This window comes from Neofelis nebulosa, chromosome 3 (assembly GCF_028018385.1).
Source record: "Neofelis nebulosa isolate mNeoNeb1 chromosome 3, mNeoNeb1.pri, whole genome shotgun sequence".
Classification (NCBI taxonomy): Eukaryota; Metazoa; Chordata; class Mammalia; order Carnivora; family Felidae; genus Neofelis; species Neofelis nebulosa.
Genome location: NC_080784.1, coordinates 171,431,078 through 171,451,679, shown reverse-complemented (window position 1 = coordinate 171,451,679; position 20,602 = coordinate 171,431,078). Strand labels below are relative to the sequence as shown.

The following is a 20,602-nucleotide window of genomic DNA, read 5'->3' as shown; positions in this document are numbered from 1 at the left end:
AAGAAAGTGACAAATTATAGTAAAGACCGATCCTTATGGACTGCCAAATCCAAGTACAATTTAAAGGATTTAAAGGTAAGTCTGTGTGGAACAATACAGGTAAAAAGAGAGTCCCTGACATTTTCAGTTTGTGGTCCCCTTCAAGCATGTTATTTCCAGGGAAGAGGATAGTGATGTTTTACAGACATGCAAACAGACAACCTCTGTCTATACTCCTAGACACTTGGAGGTTTTTGAGACTGATGCTTCAAATGGACATTTGACCCATTTCAAATGAGTCTAGTGAAGCTATGGCTCATGCATTCTTATGAGTTCCCAATTTGATTCTCTACAGAAATAATATTAATGTTTGTGCAACTTTAAATTGGAGCTTCCCAGAGAATGTCTCAGCCTTTCCTCACCTTACCATCTGACTTGCCTAAGGCCTGACAGAAAGTCATTTCAGATTGGCCAAGTATTTAAAGAGCATAGGAAAAAATACATTCGCTTCCTCAACTGAGGTAGTTAAAATAACGGTAAAACAGAGGAAAAAAGAAAAGTCTGAATTTATTTTGGGGAACTTATTTTATCTTATTTTAAATTTTTTTTTTTAACGTTTATTTATTTTTGAGACAGAGAGAGACAGAGCATGAACGGGGGAGGGGCAGAGGGAGGGAGACACAGAATCTGAAGCAGGCTCCAGGCTCTGACCGTCAGCACAGAGCCCGATGCGGGGCTCGAACTCACAGACCGCAAGATCGTGACCTGAGCCGAAGTCGGCCGCTTAACCAACTGAGCCACCTAGGCGCCCCGGGGGAACTTATAAAAGGGAAATGGACTTCCTCTTTTCTCAGCTACTACAGAATAATAATAAAAATAGCATATATGTTGGTACTTTCTTTTAAGAAAATAAAAGGAAACTTAGAACTACTAATGATGAAAAGGAATCAAAAGTATTTAATAAAGTAAAAACCATGCCTATAAATTAAAAATACATTAAAAGCCCTTTACATTTAGATAATTTGGAGGGTACCATGTTTAACTTGAAATAAAGTTCAAATTGAAAACTGGGCATAATTGAAATTAATGTTCAAATATAGTTTTCTCTCCAAGCCAATTATTACATTTAATTTCTTGGGGCACATGGGTGGCTCAGTCGGTTAAATGTCCAACTTCGGCTCAGGTCATGAGCTCGCAGTTCGTGAGTTCAATCCCCGCATTGGGCTCTGTGCTGACAGCTCAGAGCCTGGAGCCTGCTTCGGATTCTGTGTCTCCCTCTCTCTCTCTGCCCCTTCCCTGCTCACACTCTTTCTGTTTCTCAAAAATAAATAAACACTAAAAAAATGTTTTTAATTAATTTCTTTTATTACTAAACTACAAACATGGAGAACACTCTAACAAGTGGTCTGTAACAGTAAAACTGTAGAAACTAAGAGGAATGAGCTCCAGAATACATTCTACATATTTTTAAGTTGAATAGCATTTTAAATAGCCTCTGCCAAGAATTAAACTTAAAGAAAAATGTATAAAAATATGTATATAAAATAACCATCACATTTGTTTATGAAAAAAATCAAATACTTACAATATCTTCTATTATCTCTTTGATAGCTGCCACAGCTAAGATAAATAAGAGAGGAACCAGTGTTGTGTAGCGACCTGTTGGTGATACATCAGGTATTTGCTATGTGGGGGGGGGGGGGGGAAAGAAATCCAGTGAGAACCAGCAAGTTTATAACATATTTAAAAACAACCACGTCCTAGTGCCTCTTAAAATATGCTTCAGTGATTTTACTCTCACGGCAGACTAACACTGGGTGAGGCAATTGGCTCGTATCTAGTAAGTGGCTGGAAGAACATGATAGCTCGCTTCATGGCAAGCTGTTGTGTGCAGGGGAGTTAAATTAATACCATACCATCTTTAAAACTGATATTTTAAAAACACACTGAACCACATGGGAAAATAGCCACGCATTGCTGTATGGTTAAAGCAGAATGTAAAACATATGTATTATACGATCTTCTTTTTGTAGGCTAAATGAATAAATAATATTTAGGGTTGGGAGGGGTAGGGGGAAAGATGGCCAGGAGAAAATACACCCCAAATTTTAGGGTAGTTGTCTCTGAGTGGTGGAAAAATAATAGTTTTAATTTTTTTACGCTTTGTTGTGTTTTCTTATTATTTTTACAATGAATGTATGCTTTTTAATACAATGAAACTTGTTTTCCCTGAATTACTATTCAATTACAAAAGGAAATGTTTAAAAAAATTTTTTTTTAATGTTTATTTATTTTTGAGACAGAGAGACAGAGCATGAACGGGGGAGGGTCAGAAAGAGAGGGAGACACAGAATCTGAAACAGGCTCCAGGCTCCGAGCTGTTGGCACAGAGCCCAATGCGGGGCTCGAACTCATGGACCGTGAGATCATGACCTGAGCCAAAGTTGGAGGCTCAACTGACTGAGCCACTCAGGCACCCCAAAAAGAAATGTTTTAAAATGGTAATTCTTATATTCTAAGGTTCAGAACTATTACTGTTACTAAAATAAATTAATATTTAATTACTATTTGAAGAAAAACTTCCCTCCCTCTTTACCATCAAATGTCCTCCCTGCCATAGTGAATGTATAGAATGCTAAAAATAAGCTGACAAAAATGAATCAAAAGGCTTGAAGAAGTAGTGGAATTCTGATATCGCCTGCAGCAGGAGTTGGAAATGTCCACCCCAGCCAGCTTGTCTCTCTGTGTTTTAGATGCGCTTCAGGAGATGGGTCATGGGCTTAACAAAAACATTTATTAATATCTGAACATTTGACTTTGAACTAAAGTTTTATGACATGACTTTACCTGCAGCAGTGCAATAAAGAGAAAAAATGAGTTAGCAGCTCTTCTGAACTGAGAGTAGAGAAATCTTGGAAGGAAGGTGATTATGTTGTACTTCGCAGTGCTAGAAAACAAAATGAAAGGTAGCATAAAAAATTAATCCATAATTAGCACCCACATTTACAAAATTCTATTACCATCATATAAAAAATGAGATGGACAGCTGCCCTCTATTTCAACTTGGGAGAATACTGCAAATGGTCATTAACCTAGATGAAAGTAAATGAAAAGACTTATCTAATTAAGTAGTAAGAGTTTAATTTTTCTGCATAATCTCTTTTGTTCTCTTTGGCCGATCATCCTTTTTAACATACTAGGAGTAGCTTACAAAGAAAAGCAACTTTAGTTAGGAGAGTATATAATACACTAATAAAAAATAAAATCTTACCAAAAAATCAGGAATTTGAGCAAGGCCAGAAACTTTTTCTTTTAATATTACTTATTTTTGAGAGAGAGACAGACAGAGACAGAGTGTGAGTGGGAGAGGAGCAGAGAGAGAGGGAGACACAGAATCCAAAGCAGGTTCCAGGCTCGGAGCTGTCAGCATAGAGCCCACCGTGGGGTTCGAATTCATGAGCCTTGAGATCGTGACCTGAGCCGAAGTCGGACACTTAACCGACTGAGCCACACAGGCACCCCTGTAATTATTAATATTGAATGGTTATTTCTCAAATCCAGGAATTTGGCCACTGGAGAAACACTGGGCTCGTGAGAGGGGTAACGGGGTACTCACTCCATCCAGAGGCCACTCAGTTAACAGTGTTTACAACGGTGATAATTTTTATGCTGTTGTTGGAAGGCAAATGTACCAGTGCAGGAACGCAACAGCCCTCCATTCCTCAGCACCATACTCAATCTTACAGCTATCAAAAGCCAGAATTTAAAGACTATTTAACCAAAAGGAGTTCTTGGTGAGGGACTGCAAAGGCCTCTTACCAAATCTTAAATTTTGTTAGCCAAATAATTGACTAACAATAACCACTCCTTCTTGTAACAGCTTTACGACAAAGGCATTTACCCATGAACAGCTTTCGCCATGCAGACACTATACATAGAATTGGTACAGTTGGGAGGGTATGGCTGTTTACCCTTTCTGTTTACCTCCTTCCAGCTTCCAGATTCTTATTAATATCTCCTTATTGACTAGAGGATGCAGAAAACAGCAAATTCACACTGCCTCCAGTAAGTTCTCAAATATGAACCGATTTCACCAAAAGCTCTTGGTGAGCATTTTTGTTTCGGCCAGAGAGGAGAAATGGCCTACCGGGTGTCGCTGTGATGGCTGGCCTGACAAGCCATCTTTGGCAGTTCCTACCTGACTTGGTTATTGCAGAATTTTGTCAGCTGGGGCTGGTTGATGAATATAGTCCGTATTTCCTCCTGGTCAGCCAGTGAAGTCTTCTCTGAAACATCATCTGTCTTCTCATAACCTTGAAGAGAGACAGTCTTTTGATTCAATAAGAAACGTTTCATTTTATCATCCAGACAATAACATACTTCATAACTACTTGAGATTCTAAAATTTGTTCAGAGCTATAAGCTTCTCCCTGATTGGTGTTCTTGTTTCTTTCATAATAGAAAAGGAAAATCCCCACATCTAATATTTCAACTAAAAGTCAGCATTTAATAATCATATAAAAACTGACCCATTTTAAAATCTTTGCAAATTTTGCAAATTCTTACTCATTGTTCCCCCATAAATGGTCAACTTATTTCCTTCTGTTATGTAAGAATCCATCCAAAAGTAACAAAACATTTTAAACTAGTTGACCTTACAGTTTTAGAGAAGAAGAATAAGACAGAGGTAATTCAAAATATATTTAAAAAACTTAAGTATACATATTTAATACCTCTCTGGGATTTTTTTTTCCTTTTTGGGTGAAGACAGAAACAAGATAAACATTAAGGTTCACAGAGGCAACCACCATGTTCTGATATGACCACAACTCACTGTAATCATCTTAATCTTTCCACTAACTGCAATTTATGTTCATAAAGAGCTTCAAATTTCTTAAGACCATTTCAAGTCATCTCAGGGTCATTCCTTCTTTTTATGTTTCTTTTTTTTTTAATGTTTTTTTGTTTTTTAGTGTTTATTTTTGAGAGAGAGAGACAGAGTGCGAGCAGGGGAGGGGGAGAAAGAGAGGGAAACACAGAATCTGAAGCAGGCTCCAGGCTCTGAGCTGTTAGCACAGAGCCTGATGCAGGGCTCGAACTCATGGGCAGTGAGATCATCATGACCTGAGCTGAAGTCGGATGCTTAACTGACTGAACCACGTAGGCACCCCTAAAAAATTTTTTTTTAATGTTTATTTATTTTTGAGAGGCAGAGTGTGAATAGGGGAGGGGCAGAGAGAGGAAGATACAGAATCTGAAGCAGGCTCCAGGCCTGCAGCAAAGAGTCTGATGGCGGGGCTCAAACTCACAAACAGTGAGATCATGACCTGAGCCAAAGTCGTCCATTTAACTGACTGAGCTACCCAGGTGCCCCTGTTTATTTATTTATTTTGAGAGACAAAGAGAGAGAGAGGGAGAGACAGAAAAAGAGGGATGGAACAAGTGGGGGAAAGGCAGAGAGAGAGGGGGAGAGAGAGTCCTAAGGAGACTCCATAGTGCAGAGTCCAACTCAGGGCTCGATCTCACAAACCATGAGATCCTGACCTGAGCTGAAATCAAAAGTCAGGCACTTAATGGACTGAGCCACCTAGGCGTCCCTCAGGATCATTCTAACAATGCAACAGATTCAAGCAATTTCAACTGGGTAACGTCTTATCGCAAAGTTGACAACACTTTAAAAATACATACAAATTCTCAGGGTACCGGGATGGCTCAGTCAGTTGAGCATCTGACTTTAGCTCAGGTCATGTTCTCATGGTTCATGAAATTGAGCTCCATGTCGGGCTCTGTGCTGACAGCTCACAACCTAGAGCCTGGTTCAGATTCTGTGTCTCCTTCTCTCTCTGCCCCTCCCCTGCACGTGCGCTCTCTCTCTCTCTCTCTCTCTCTCAAAAATAAATAAACATTAAAAAAAATACATAGAAGTTCTAAAAGAACATAAAACATTAAACTGCTTCTTTTACCTTCTAGTAAGAATTAACTGAGACTAGATTAAATCAGTCCTTACTCCTTTCCTAGAAAGAGCCACCAACAGTATTCTATTAAAAACCCAGTTTTCTTCTCTTTTTATTCAGGCAATTCCAACTCCTCCTATAAAACCTGCTGACAGGGTTTCTTCTGAAGTACTCTAAGATGCTAAGTCAGTGTTTCTTCTCTGTATTCCCATAGCCTTCTGCACTTCCCAGTCCCCAGCAAAACACCCAAATCAGAAGATTTTGTTACTGCCTGCTTCTGAGTCTGTCTCTCCTTCCCAGAATGGGAACTCCCAGAGGCCACACCCAGAGGGTGTGTTACTCATCATCCGAACACCAGTACCAACCAACAGCAGGTACTCAATAAATGTTTGCTGAATAAACACCAAATGACAAAGGAGTGGTTGTTTGGCCTTTTCTTTTCTTTTTTTTTTTTGAGGGCAAGTAAATGCTTCTCCACCCATTGATAAAGAACTAATGGCAGCCAAGTGCTGGTAACAAAATGTATAAGAAAAGCTTGCCTGTGGGGTCTGTTGCTATATGAAACCAGAAAATCACTTAGGCTTTCTACAGAGGTGGCAACACGAGTATGGGGACGCAGTTGTGTGCAGAGGACACAACAGAGCTGAAGCACAGACAAAGGGCAAGGTAAAGGCAGTGCGATGTGCTGAAAAAGCACACGGGCAGATCTCGGGAGACCTCTCATGCTGGCGAAGAAGTCTGGAACGCATCCTCTGGTTGGCAGCGAGCCACTGAAAGCTTTCCAAGTAGACAGGCGCAGAGTGAGGATGGTCACTCTGGAGGCCACATGGCTCCCAAGTGAGTGCTGTCATATCCATTTTACAGTCTGAATGAAGCACACGGGCAGCTTTGCCTCTGCTCACATGGTTAATAACTCTCTTTCACCGCACCACGTTTTAGATACAGGTTTCCCCCCTAGTTTTATATAATCAAAATTTTATATATGGATTGCTATAGACTGGACATTTGCATCTCCCCCAGATTCATATGTAGACAGGTAATCCCAAATTGATGGCATTAGGAGGTGGGACCTTTGGCAGGTGATCAGGTGATGAACCCTTGGGGCTCAGGCAGTGGGATGCCCTGCGCAGGTGTGATACTGAAGGAGGGAGGGAGAGCTGCACTGAAAGCAGGGAGCCAGGCACTCCGCCAATGGGAGCTGCCAGTCGCCCTGTCCTGTCTCTTCAGGGCTCCAGGGAGCTCAGCCACCCAAGCTCCTCCATCAGCAGTGATAGAGAGACCCCGCAGGCACCTGAAGCCCGTTCCCAGGATGTCGAAAGCCAGGTGTCACAAGTACCACCTAGCATTTGGCCCAGAATCCCTAGTTACTCCTTGCAGGTGGCAGCAAGCCAGCAGTAAGTAGACACAGGGACCTCAGGAACTCTCAGGAATATCTCAGTGAATGTACCTAACCTCACAGGTCCTCAGGAATAATCCATGAAGGCATCTGGGAGAAAGGCTGGTATTCTTACTAAACTGGAATGGGAAAGTCTGTAACTGTTATACTTAGAATCTTCAAGGAACTCTCATCTTACATTACAGAAATAAGCAGGTTAGGTCTGGACATATGGGTCCCTCAACATCTGATGAATTAACCCACTGGTAGATGACAAGAGTCTAACAGCATCGGGCTAGCACAGCCTGACGCACCCAATCTCACAACAGGGGTAGGCGCACCCGTAGAGCCCAAATCTTCAAAGTCTGTTGGGATACCTGGCAATCGGGCTGTGCTTTAAATCTGTTGCACACAACTAATTCTCTGCCCCTCCACAGAGCTGAGAAGGGTGCTACCAATGTTTAACTCCCTGACTCACCTCTTTCCTGACCATCTCCTTCTCCAAGTTGAAATTGACATTTAATCTGTGAATGGGATTTTTACCATCAAACCTTACAGGCCTAGGAACAGATATGTCTCTCTTGCAGGCGAGTCTGCTCCTATCATGAGTTGAGCTTACAAAAAAAATAAGAAAGCAAACTCATTTCCTGCATTTTCAAGTTCTTGGGGGAGCGGGGGCGGGGGGGGACATCTCAATATGGTCCCAAGTACAGACACAGAAATTAATGATAGTGACACCAGATCCACACTCCTTCAACACATCTTGAATATTCCAGGAAAACCACCCCTAGTCACCCCCGTGTCCTCAGTGTTCACTCAGGCATTTGATATCTGCTAATAGCATCATTACTCTTCCTAAACTAAAAGTGCTACAGGGCGAACCCTGGCAGGCACAGTCACACACAGCACTGTAAGGAACAGACATGAAGCAAGTCTCAACGGTGCCTTCTGAACCACATTAGCTTCTTTCAACATTGCACCCTCCAATGTCCGTAATGTCTTAAAACCAATCAGAAGGAAACCAGTCTCCTAAAATATTCTGCACTAGCTTTTACGGAAATGAATAAGGAGGATACTTTTCCCTATTTATGCAAGAAAGAATAGGCAATGATTCAGTAATTCAGAATTCCAGGTACAGTGAAAATTCTATATGTAGTGTCATATCCTGCTTATTATTTCCCCAGCAGAAAAGCACTTTTGTTTTCCGAATTGTTTTTAACTATTTCAATTAATGACAAAGTTAGTATTTAAATGATAAAATTACTTCACAAACCAGGGATTTTACCAGGCTCATTTCTGCATTCTTAGTTATAACAGAACCAAATGCTATTTCTAGACTTCTGAAGGACCAAGAGTTTCAATATAGGGAAGCAAAGAGTCACATATCACTTTTAGCCACTGAACGTGCTACAAGAAGATACTACTTTGTATTACTAAAGAGGGATATAGAAGCAACATCCTCCTGGTGACCATTTCGGCTTTCAGCAATAATTTTCCATTACCGAGTAAATAGAAGGTGCTGAGGAGTTAGCATTCTAATCATGGCCCTGAAGTGAACAAGCGTTCATCTTCCCCTAACGGTGTTTGATCATTAAACCCACTTGGTGGTTGTGAGGCAAGCTGTGGTTCTTCCAGTGAGTACTTATGTGACCCTGTGAAAACCATGTAATCCCTGAGGGTTATTTCTCTCCCCTTGTAAAAATGAGGAAGGTAGGCTAAGGATCTGAAGTTCTTTTTCAGCTCCAAAGTCTTATGAGATTAGTATTTGCCAGGAACCAGGGAGAAAAAAGTCAATACATCATTTGTTCAGAAAAGCAATGAAATTTAAAAACAAAACAAACATTTCCCTACTTCAGCCAGATGATTCACAGCAACAGCTGCCTTATATGGCCTGCAGTAGAAGTCAGTTACAAAGTCAGACTGCGGTCCGTGTTTGAAAAGGTAAGTAGTGACTATCATCTATTGCCAGCAACTACCTGGCACCCACTTATGACCAAGGACTACTGGGTTAATTAGTATATTCACATATAGTCTTTCTTCCTCTGCCCAGATTCATGGTCGCGTGCTTGTATGCACACAATATAATGCGACAGAGAAGAAAAATGTCTAACAGGTATTAAAGTGAAGAGCTTTGAGTCCTTTTCATACAATTAGAGCCGAAGTATCATCTTTGAAATTTTCTATTTCTCACCACAAATATCATGCTCCAATAAGACTGATCATGTGTTCGTTCATTTGTTCATTCATTCATGCATTCACTCAACATATTTCAGCATAAGTGCCTACTATGTCCCAGCAAAAAGCTTCAGGAACAGCAGAAAATTAGACACAGTCCCTTCTCTCAGGAACTGGCTTTCTAGAGTAGAGCAAGATAAATATAGATCATGGTAAGTGTGATGAAGAAAATAAACCAAGTGATTGACAGTGATTGACGGAACCCTCTGTGCTTCAGTTTCATCATCTTATGATGGAGATGATAATAGCGTCTACTTCAAAGGGAGGTCATGAGGCTCCCATGAGCTAATAAATACAGAAAACAATGCCTGGTATATAGTAAAAGCTCACTAAACATTAGCTGTTCTCATTGTTGCTGTTGTTACCACTACCGCTACTGTGGCTTTATACTGAGTGGTAAGGGAAGGCCTCCCCAAGGACAGGCTGAGGAGGGACCTCAACCAGGAATTAAATAAGGGACAGGGTAAACCCAGCTGGGGAAGAGCAGGATGCGGTCCGTGTTTGAAAAGGTAAGTAGTGACTATCATCTATTGCCAGCAACTACCTGGCACCCACTTATGACCCAGCTGGGGAAGAGCCTTAAAGACAAGAATAAGGTTGGCATTTCCAGGTACATAAGGATCAGTAACAGTGAATAGGAAGGCATCAAATAAGGAGACGCAGGGCCAGATTGGAAAACAGTAAGAAACCTGAATATATATTTTTAATGTGGTAGGAATCCACTGAAAAGTTGTAGGCAGGAAGATCGTTTTGAGGCTACTGGGACAATTCAGGTAAAAGATGATGGGGCCTGCGTGCCATAGCGGTGACAGGAGATGAAATGGATGCATACACATTTTTTTTGGAGGTGGAGCTGCTCTGACCCTTACAGCCTCTCCAGAGCACACATTACCATCATACCCCTGTATGATGCCACATATACACGCTGTCTGAAGCTAAAGCCCAAGATGAGGGAGACATTTAGGATTTTAAATGCAACAAAACTGGGGTGCCTGGGTAGCTCAGTCGGTTGAGCGTCCAACTTTGGCTCTGGTCATAATCTCATGGTTCATGAGTTTGAGCCCTGCGTCGGGCTCACTGTGTCAGTGTGGGGCCTGCTTCGGATCCTGTGTCCCCCTCTCTCCCTGCCCCTCCTCTGCTTGCACTATCACTCAAACAAACAAAAAAAACAAATGCAACAAATGATCAACCCCTTAACAGAATTCTCCATACAAACACTCCTATCCTTAAAAATCATGCATCATTTTCTTTTTACAACATACCAATTGATAATACTAAAACCAACGGTATACTCAAGGAAGGCATGACAGAATCATAACTGGGAGCACAGACCATGGAGTGAGAGATACAGTTCAGGTCCATCAGTTATGAACTAGGGTCATCTTTTAAAAAGCTTTTTAAAATATTAATTAATTAATTAATTAATTAATTAATGGGGGGGAATGCAAGCAGGGAAGGGGCAGGGAGAGACACACACACACACACAGAATCTGAAGCAGGCTCCAGGCCCTCAGCTGTCAGTACAGAGCCTGATGCGGGGCTTGAACTCCTGACCCACGAGATCATGACCTGAGCCACCAGGCGCCCTGAGCTATGGTTGTCTTAAGCAAATTACTTAACTCTAGCTGCCGACTTTGTTTCATAGGTTTTTGTGGGGAATAAATGAAATAATGCATGTGTATAAAGTACTTGGGATAGTGCCTAGCTCCTCATGCTCATACAACAATTCTAGCTATTATTTTTATTACTATAATCAGAGAGGCAGACTGTGGGGAAAAGGAATAGGCTTTATGGTCAGATCCGTACACAAATTTGTACAGAACACCACAAATTATTGCGTTCTGAGCCTCAGCTTCCTCAGGCATAAAATAGTTATTAAGAGAATTAAATGGCATTATGTTAGCACAATGTAGCACAATACTTGTCACTCGTACATTTCCTGTCAGCCCATCCTACATCCAGATATTATAAAGTTAATCTCCCTTTCAAAATACTTGAAATGAGAAAAACAAGTCTTAAGGACATCAATGTAGGTATTAATATTTAAAAAAAATTTTAATGTTTATTTTTTTTTTTAAGAGTGAGTGAGAGACAGAGCACAAGTTAAGGAGGGGCAGAGAGAGGGGGAGACAGAATCTGAAGCAGGCTCCGGGCTCCAAGCTGTCAGCACAGAGCCTGATGGGGGGCTCGAACTCAGGAACCGTGAGATCATGACCTGAGCCGAAGTTGGACGCTTAACCGACTGAGCCACCCAGGCACCCTGGTATTAACATTTTTAAAATTTGTGGATAAATTATAATGAAAATTGTGACCAGTGTCTGAGTATAGATAGCAAAATAATGCATTTTACCCTATGATTTTATAAATTAATATTAAGTAAGTAAATGTTTTCCCCCAAATTGTCATCTGTGTGGGGGGTTATGCAACAGAAAAGCAGGGGTGGGTAGGTAGGAGGGAGAAAATAACAAAATACAAAATCATTCTGTTGCCTGGTAATATGGTTATAGCACCGCTGAGTTTCTGTAGTCTCAAGTTTATTGCAGTTATAAGTAAGGCTAAAACTGGAATCAGAGTTATCTATTACGTTATCTCTTAACATATTCAGGAGAGTCCAACTGTATATCCTTTTGCTCAGTGGCCTCAAATATTAGACATTAAAGAGGTCATATTAATTGCTCATGGTTTTTGACACAAAATGAGGTCATCAGACAAACAGTCTTGCTTGCAAGAGTCATTGGATCTAATAAAAGAATATGAACTGGAAAACTGGCCAGAGACTTTAGAGGCACAACTACAAACTTAGGTGTAATTAAAGTTAAGGGCTACTTATTGGGAAACCATGAGCATTATCCTTTCCAAAATTTTAGTATGTTTTTATTCTGTGAGAAAAATAACAATTAGAAGTCATCATGTAATAGTAGTTTTGCTTTGTTTTTGGCTCAAGTTTCTGGAACAAAGCAATCTTTGGCTAAATATAATTTACAGGCTTGTATTTATTTTGTTTTTAATGGTATCTTACTATATATATAGTTTATTAGAAACATAGAAGCAGTTACTAGAGGTACAAAAGAGATTTGAAATCCCATATCCTGTGCTGTTGGAGAAGAGCGATTTCAAATGTTCGATTGTGAGCTTGGCAGCAGCTGCTGAGGGAAAGAACAAAGGGAAGAAAAACCACGGGGCTGGGAACAAGGAACGGGGTGCTTTAGAGGTTAAGACTCACACGCTACATTTTCAAAGATGGCATTGAAGAAATCAAACACCTTTAAAAGTATGGAAAATAGAAATTATTTAGCAATCTGTCTCAAATTTCTAGATCATGGTTGCAACAGCCAGAAGGGAAATGAAATTTTCAATTGCAGCAATATACCTTCCTGTTGATTTATACCTGACTGTTGATTTAGGCTCAGTGCAGTGGACATCTGCTGCTCATTTCAGCTCAGCATCTGCTTCTCTTGAAAAATCCTTGGTTTTCTTTGGAGAACTCTTCTTACACAACTGCTGGCAGTCTTTAGGGTCTGCTGCATCAAGTTAGTGTTCCCCTTTTTGACTTAAAGGTGGGCACATGGCCCATGGTCGACTAGAAATGGTCAATGTGCAATCTGGATGTATGGAAAGGTTGAGCACACATAAGACTGATCTGAGCTATCCATCTATTAGTCAAACTGTCTTGGAGCATCCTTGGCTTTCTTATAAAGCTTTTCATTTGATTCTGGGAACTACTCTTACGTACTTCATGAATATGCTCAGCTTCCATACTATGGAATTTTAGCAGAGGCATTTCAGTCCTCTGCTGGAAGTTTTCTCCCAATGTCCATCTAATGCAGACCACTGACACCATATGTGGCCCAGGCCACCAATCACCAGCTGACTTTCCTGCTCTGCATGGAATAGTGACCTGCAACCATAATGCAACTTCCCTGCCCACAAAATCACCAGGCTGCCTAGAACCTTCCCCAACTGGCCCTACTTGCTAGAGCAGATCTTCTCTGATGTTAACAGCTGTCCTAACCAAGCCCTGAGTCCAGCATGTTCTGAGATAACTATGGGTTGTCACCCTAAAGAATTTGCACTATAGTCAAAAAGCTTTCCACATCCCTCGCTTTCCTAACTTCCCCTCCTTTTTTTTCTCATTCATGCAAATGGTTGCTCATTACCCTCAAGCCCAACTGAGTTACAACAAAATGTTGTAACAAAGGACATCCACTTACTCCAATGATGTAAAATACAGTTATCTGCTTCAAAAATGGGTTGCTTTCAGTCTTTAAAAAAAGGAGTGAACCCTTCTGTAAGGGTTTTAAAGAATTTTCTCAAAATGATGAAGATATGGGAACTACTTCTAATGGAGAACTGCTCATGGTCAGAGCCAGTGAGTACCATAGCAGGACAATACAGGGAAACCGATTAAAGTACAACCTAGCTCTAAAGCTTTAACACTAATGGAGGTATTCATTCATTCAACAAATAAGCTTGACCCGACTTCTAACTCTATTTCTCCTCTACTTTCCCTGTTTCATATCAATAGTTTTTCCAACCATAAATCTCTCCTACCCTCATGGTCTTGTTAGATGCTACTTAGATGTGAAAGCACCCTCTCTGACCATTCATCCTTGAAGTATCACCTACAAAAGTTTTGAATATAAAGTGGTCTTTTGATCACTCCAATATTAATCTTTTGACCTATAGTTTAGGTATATTGTGGTAGGTCCCCTCACTAAGGAATGGAAACAAACAAACAAAACCTTAAGGCAACCTGGCTATACCAGTATGTGACAACATCCCTCATGACCTTGTAACACGAGACCACTTAATCAGACTGCATGTTTGTGTGTTACCATATATGGGAGACAAAGAAATAGAAAATGTATAAAAAAAACTATGCCACATGGTGTTCGGGGCTCACTTCTTCGGGTATGAACCCAACTGAACAGTGCCGGCATGAATAAAGCTGCTTCCTGGAAAGAAAAGCCTCAGTGTCACAACTCTCTGTGTAAGAATACTGCTACATTACAGCAGCTGAGAATAATAGATGTTACAGATAAACCTAACTTATGCACTGAGACAGGACAGGCATAAGGGCACATGAAAGTAACTGTCTGGTATGTTACTCTAATATCAGGAAGAGACGAAGAACACATCAGGAAATTTTCTTGCATGTAATAAATGTTCACTAGATTTTCTATTTTAATATCAGGCATCCAAAAATTCCCAGTAGTTTACAGTTTTTTTGCCTGTCTTGATACCCACTAATATATTCTTCTATCAGGACCTGTCATACAATAAATGGTAAAGATATTTTTCTTCAAGTGTCTTTGTGGGAACTGATCTAAAAATAAATAAGCGTGAAACCACATAGACAACATTTCTTATCTAGAATAGGAAAAAAAAAATGGCTATTTCCTGAACTCATGCTGAATTGCAGCAAACTCCAAAAGCAGTACTATCAATTCTAAGTGGTGGACGCTAAAATAAGTATTCCTGACATCAGGAAGAAAGGCTTTCCTTAAGCAGTATCACATGAAAATCTAGGGCCTGCCTAGTGTTGAACCTCACACATAGTAAGCACCCAATTTCCTTGGCCGTCAGCCTTGCATGTTAACCTTGGAAAATAATCATCTTGGGCATGCTGAATTGTTAGAAATAATAAACATTTTTATTAATGCTAAATCATGCTTAACAGGAAAGGAAGAAGAACAATAAAAGATGGAAGGAATTTAATGATACCTCCTTGAGAACAGGCCATAGATCACTTGGTCAGATAAAAGCAATAAATGGTATGTTCCCGAGAATACATATATGAGATATAGACTTAAAACTTGGCACAGAAACAGACTGCACTAGCAGTGAGGGGTTTCAACTGCCAGACATCCACCAGGCATCTCCTCGAAGTCTCAATTAGCTAAAAGCACCATTGACTTGTCTCGCATTCAAATTCATCTCTGAGAAGGCACAGACACAAGATGAGGAATTGCCACCATGGATTGGACTCTAATCAGTGCAAAAGTGATAAAACAGAACTGAAACTGTAGAAAACATAACTGTACCAAAGAGCTTTTGACAGGCAAAAAAGGGGAATACTAGGCTAAACCAGACACGTATGTATTCTAGACTTTGGGAGGACACATTTTAAGTTATCATCGAGACCCAAAAAGGACAGAAGTCTTGAAGGCTGTCTAAAGCAACATGCTGACTGACTGTGGAAGTCCTGACACAGGGGAAAGGGAGGTGTATTCAAAGAGAGCAGTGCCACTGCACCAGTAAAACATAAACAAGATCACGGAAAAGGTTGGAAATCGGCTCAGAAGTTCAAGAGTGAATAATAACAGATGCACAGACATCTGAGAACAAAGGAAAGGTGTTTTTAAAAATGTTACACTGGGGTGACTGGGTGGCTCAGTCCGTTAAGCGTCCGACTTCGGCTCAGGTCACCATCTCAAGGTTTGTGGGTTCAAGTGCTATGTTGGGCGCTGTGCTGACAGCTCAGAGCCTGAAGCCTGCTTCGGATTCGGTGCCTCCCCCTCTCCCTCAGCCCCTCCCCCATGTATTTTTTTCTCTCTCTCAAAAATAAAAATAAACATTAAAAAAAATGTTAGAGACTACTAAATGTTTTCTTGCCTTCCATGTGGAGTACAAGGAATTGCTGGGACAGGTGTGCTGCCTGCAACTGATGGCATACTGTTAACAGAAAATAAAAGAAATAATAGCACTTCTCAACTCCTACTTTTCCTACTTCATTCTCTATCAAGGGTGATCAACTTAAGACTTTCTTAGAAAAGTTGGAACAAACATTAGTTGGAGGAATGAGGCACAAAAGAAGGTAGAGGCTTGCTAAAAAAAGAAAAGCCCGCACCTAGCTGCTCTAAATGAACTCATATCTGACAGCATATCTAGGCCTGCATCTACATACACACATACACTTTCAAACCTGCAGAGCTATGAGAACCTGCAGAATCATTCTGTGGATTGTCACTCATCATAGAAGACACCATGGTGAATGCGAGAGGTTACAGAAGTTGAAGGCAAGAAACAGCTGTCCCAGTGCTCTAAACAGAAAAGAAAGAGAATCCTGTACTTTAGAAACTGTTTACGAACATAGTCTACAGAGGTGCTTTTAGAGTTCACAGATTTACATAATGGGAACTACAATTTCTAAAGGTTATGGTAAAAATCTGAAAATAAATTCGGCTAAAAACATTTCCCTTTAGCATTGAGAATTCAGTTAACATTGAATAGGACGTCACTGTTTAAAAAAAAAAAATTTAATGTTTGTTTATTTTTGAGAGAGACACACACACAGAACACATGTGGGGGAGGTGCAGAGATGGAGGGAGACACAGAATCCGAAGCAGGCTCTAGGCTCTAGCATACAGCCCGATGTGGGACTCAAACCCACAAACCACGAGATCATGATCTGAGCTGTAGTTGGGCTCCCAACTGAGTGAGCCACCTAGGCACCTGGATTTCACTCTTTTAAAAGCAGCATTTCTCAGGGCGCCTGGATGGCTCGTTGGTTAAGCATCTGATTCCTGATTTCGACTCAGGTCATGATCTCACGGTTCGTGAGTTTGAGTCCCATGTCGGGCTCTGAACTGACAGTGTGGAGAATCCCTGCTTGGGGTTCTCTCTCTCCCTCTCTCTCTGCCCCTCTCCTGCTTGTGTTCTCTCTCATTCTCAAAAATAAATAAACTTTAAAAAAAGGGGTATTTCTCATACATGGGATATATACTCAGATTTTTAAAAAATTTCCCCTTTGGGGTGCCTGGGTGGCTCAGTCGGTTAAGCATCCGGCTTTGACTCAGGTCATGGTTGGTCTCACGGTTTGTGGGTTTGACACCCACATCGGGCTCTGTGCTAGCAGCTCAGAGCCTGGAGCCTGCTTCGGATTCTGTGTCTCCCTCTCTCTCTGCTCCACCCCCACTCACACTCTGTCTCTGTCTCTCTCAAAAATAAATAAACATTAAAATTTTTTTTTTAATTTCCCCTTCAAAAAAAGGTCTTTTATATTACCTAGGTCTGAACAATACTGTTACTGGCCAATGAGTTTGGGGTCAATGCCAGTCAAAAATCAAGTGTAGAGGACTAAAAGAATGGTTTAAAGGAAGGAGGAGACCATCAGGGACCAGCAAGCCCACAGACTCTTTCCTTTTTAAAAATGGAGACTTTAGCATATGGATTTCAACAAGGCTTTCAGCTAGGCTCTATTCTTTTAAACACAGACATACAAGTTTCATGATCATGTAACGATGTAGATTCTCAACTAGTTGACCAACATCGTCAGACAGGGCTCACACTGGAAATTTCCTTTGGTTCCCCCCTGCCTTCAAGCCCTTCTGAAGGAGCTTACCCTGAGATACCCTTGGTTCCTGCCCCTCTACTCCTCTCCTGACCTACTACCCTGGCCTGGGGTGTCAGGGTTAACAAGGTGCACCTGACCAGCTAGGCCAATCAGATCCCCTCCTGGGAATATGGACTTATGGTCCAGAGACATAGGCAGGCAGACTCAGCACTGAGCAGGGACCGTCACAGAGAGTGGGGCTGGAGGGGGTCACACTACCCTGAAGCCACATGCAGGCCAAAGGTACAAAGTATCTTTGAAATAAAGTACATTACAGGGAGGAAAACACAGGACAATACTGTCCAGAATGAGTGACCCCGAAGACTGAGTCCCATGAATCTATGCTCTGATACAAAAGGATCCCTTGGGACAGTTAAAATAAAAACATAAGTTCAAGAGGGCTCTGGAGCCAGACTGCCTGGATCCCAATGACAGGATAAGGACATACATGGCACTACTAATAAACGTGCAAATGACATAAAAAATCAGAATTGGAGAGGGTTTTGGGAGTTTGGATAAACTGAAGGTTCTAGAAAGCACTTGCTAAGAATTAGACGTGGCTGAGAATGGAATGGGCTGTCTATTTTCACACTGAGAGGTATTCAAGCAGGAACTGGGTAACCAATTGCTAGGGTTGTATCAGGGACTGTGTTGCACTGTATAATCTCTCAGCTCCCTCCCACTCTGCAATTCTACAAGGCTCTCTTTTTAAAATGATTTTTTTTTTTAAGGAAATTCTGAGGTCATCAGAGAACCATAAATATAGTGCCAATACATGACCAAGTTTTAATCACTTTATACATGGAGAAAAGCATTAATGAATTGATAAAAATCCTTGCAAGCTAGTCAACCTCTTCGGTAGCAAAGCGTTCCTAGGAAGATATAACTGAATGAGCCAGCCCTGAAAACATACTGGGGAAAAAATACAAATAAACAATCATGAAAATTATCTGAATTATTACAACTTTCATTTTTAGAGCCATTTATGCATTTTATAATGTAAAAACAGGTAGACACATGACTGGTTCCAACAGACTAGTTCTCATTTTATTAAAAGAAGCAGAAACAGTCAAATAACATTGTTTTGCTGCTGTATTATTCTCAGGATGAGTCAGCGGAGTTTGACAGCCACCTGCTTCTTACCTCCATTGTGACTTTGCAAGAGAGAAATAATACTTCTTTATTTTTTAACAAGGCCTCAACCATCAAAAACACCCTGCAAAGAACATAAAGCCTACCTGCTAATTACGACTTTGGCAGAGAAGTCGGTTTAGCACACACAGCAACATAAAATGCCCACAAGCAAGAATAGCATTTTACTCTACAGGACGCTGCCCAGGGTAAGGAAAGGGGTGAAACTCTCATCTGCCTATTGAAGATGAGCAGTGTCACAATCTGGCATGCAAAGTATCCAACAAGTCCACTGAACAAGGCTAGAAAAAGGGGAAATCCAAAAAGGAACACCAGAGAACTCCACCAAATCCCAACGTGACCTTAAGAATGGGTGTGGCTGGGGAGGGCTGGTCTGCAGTAGGCACTGTGGTTAGTATTAAAGAACCTACCAAGACTGGTTAGACAAGATAGGCTCAAAGATCTAGGAGTCACCTTCACAAAAGCAAATAAGGCAGAGCTGGCTTCCTTCAGGATGTGGCTAAAGAACAAGGGAGAAACCTCCACCGAGCAGATTAAACCAGGGTGTGTGAATGACAGCTGGTGGGCTGCAGAGACTGAGGAGACCCAGCACTGTGCTCAGTGACATCAAAGCAATGACACCTACACATGTGTGAGACTGCCATCAACCCTACCCAATTTGCAGGTGGAACAAGAATGATGCAAGGATGGATTGAACAGATGCTTCAAGAACCTTCTAGCACTCTAAATAAAAATCACCCACTGCAGGGAGACCCTAGTAATTCAGTGCTAGTGTCTCCACAGGCTATCACCACTAATTAGAATCACAAAGTCAGCCCTGTAGATCTGCTGGAATGGCTTGGCCATTGTTGAGCAAAGGGGAAAATACTCACTGAGATTTTAAAACCACTCCAGCCCATTAAAAACCTCAGCTTCCAGGGGCGCCTGGGTGGCTCAGTCGGTTGAGCGTCCGAGTTCAGCTCAGGTCACGATCTCACGGCCCGTGAGTTCGAGCCCCGCGTCGGGCTCTGGGCTGATGGCTCAGAGCCTGGAGCCTGCTTCTGATTCTGTGTCTCCCTCTCTCTCTGCCCCTCCCCCGTTCATGCTCTGTCTCTCTCTGTCCCAAAAATAAATAAACGTTAAAAAAAAAAAAATAAATAAAATAAAATAAAAAAAAAACCTCAGCTTCCAAAATCTGAACAGCTTGATCTTATCCCAATCACTCAGCAGACACAGGTTCAAGTCATATTTGCTTAGCTTAGCGCCTACTTTATAGGAAGGGCTTTCATTTAATTTCTCCACTCTGAAGGATGTCCCTGCAGCTTGGAATACCTCAAGAACCAAAAGAACATGATGAGGACATGAAAGAAAGTTCTCATTGACTCTGATTATGGAGTGAAAAGTCATGACAGAAGTATCAATCCCAAATAGATTAAATCCATACAGTTCCTGGACTTCTAAAATCCATTGCAGCAGGTAAGACACTGATAGTTATGTTTACTGAGGTTCTAAAGAATATTCAAAGAAGATAAAGGAGGTAGAAGATGGAAATCCTGATTTTAGAATAAGTGCAATATTCTAAGAAAATTTAAA

General features: G+C 41.1%; 1 protein-coding gene across 6 annotated transcripts in view; it reads right to left on the bottom strand.

The window, feature by feature from the left end:
* ATP8A1 (ATPase phospholipid transporting 8A1) overlaps positions 1-20,602 on the bottom strand; it is a 232,689-nt gene that overhangs the window by 193,667 nt on the left and 18,420 nt on the right. For 2 of the 6 annotated variants that reach the window (XM_058722718.1, XM_058722722.1), the window contains exons 1-4: positions 16,469-16,554; positions 4,178-4,292; positions 2,827-2,926; positions 1,565-1,663 (exon numbers count right to left, since the gene is read on the bottom strand). In XM_058722718.1, the coding sequence (XP_058578701.1) occupies positions 1,565-1,663; positions 2,827-2,926; positions 4,178-4,292; positions 16,469-16,532 (378 nt within the window). In that variant the 5' untranslated portion in view covers positions 16,533-16,554. Of the gene's footprint in view, positions 1-1,564; positions 1,664-2,826; positions 2,927-4,177; positions 4,293-16,468; positions 16,559-20,602 lie in introns of those variants that run through there. The other 4 variants (XM_058722723.1, XM_058722720.1, XM_058722721.1 and 1 more) reach the window with 4 other exon arrangements.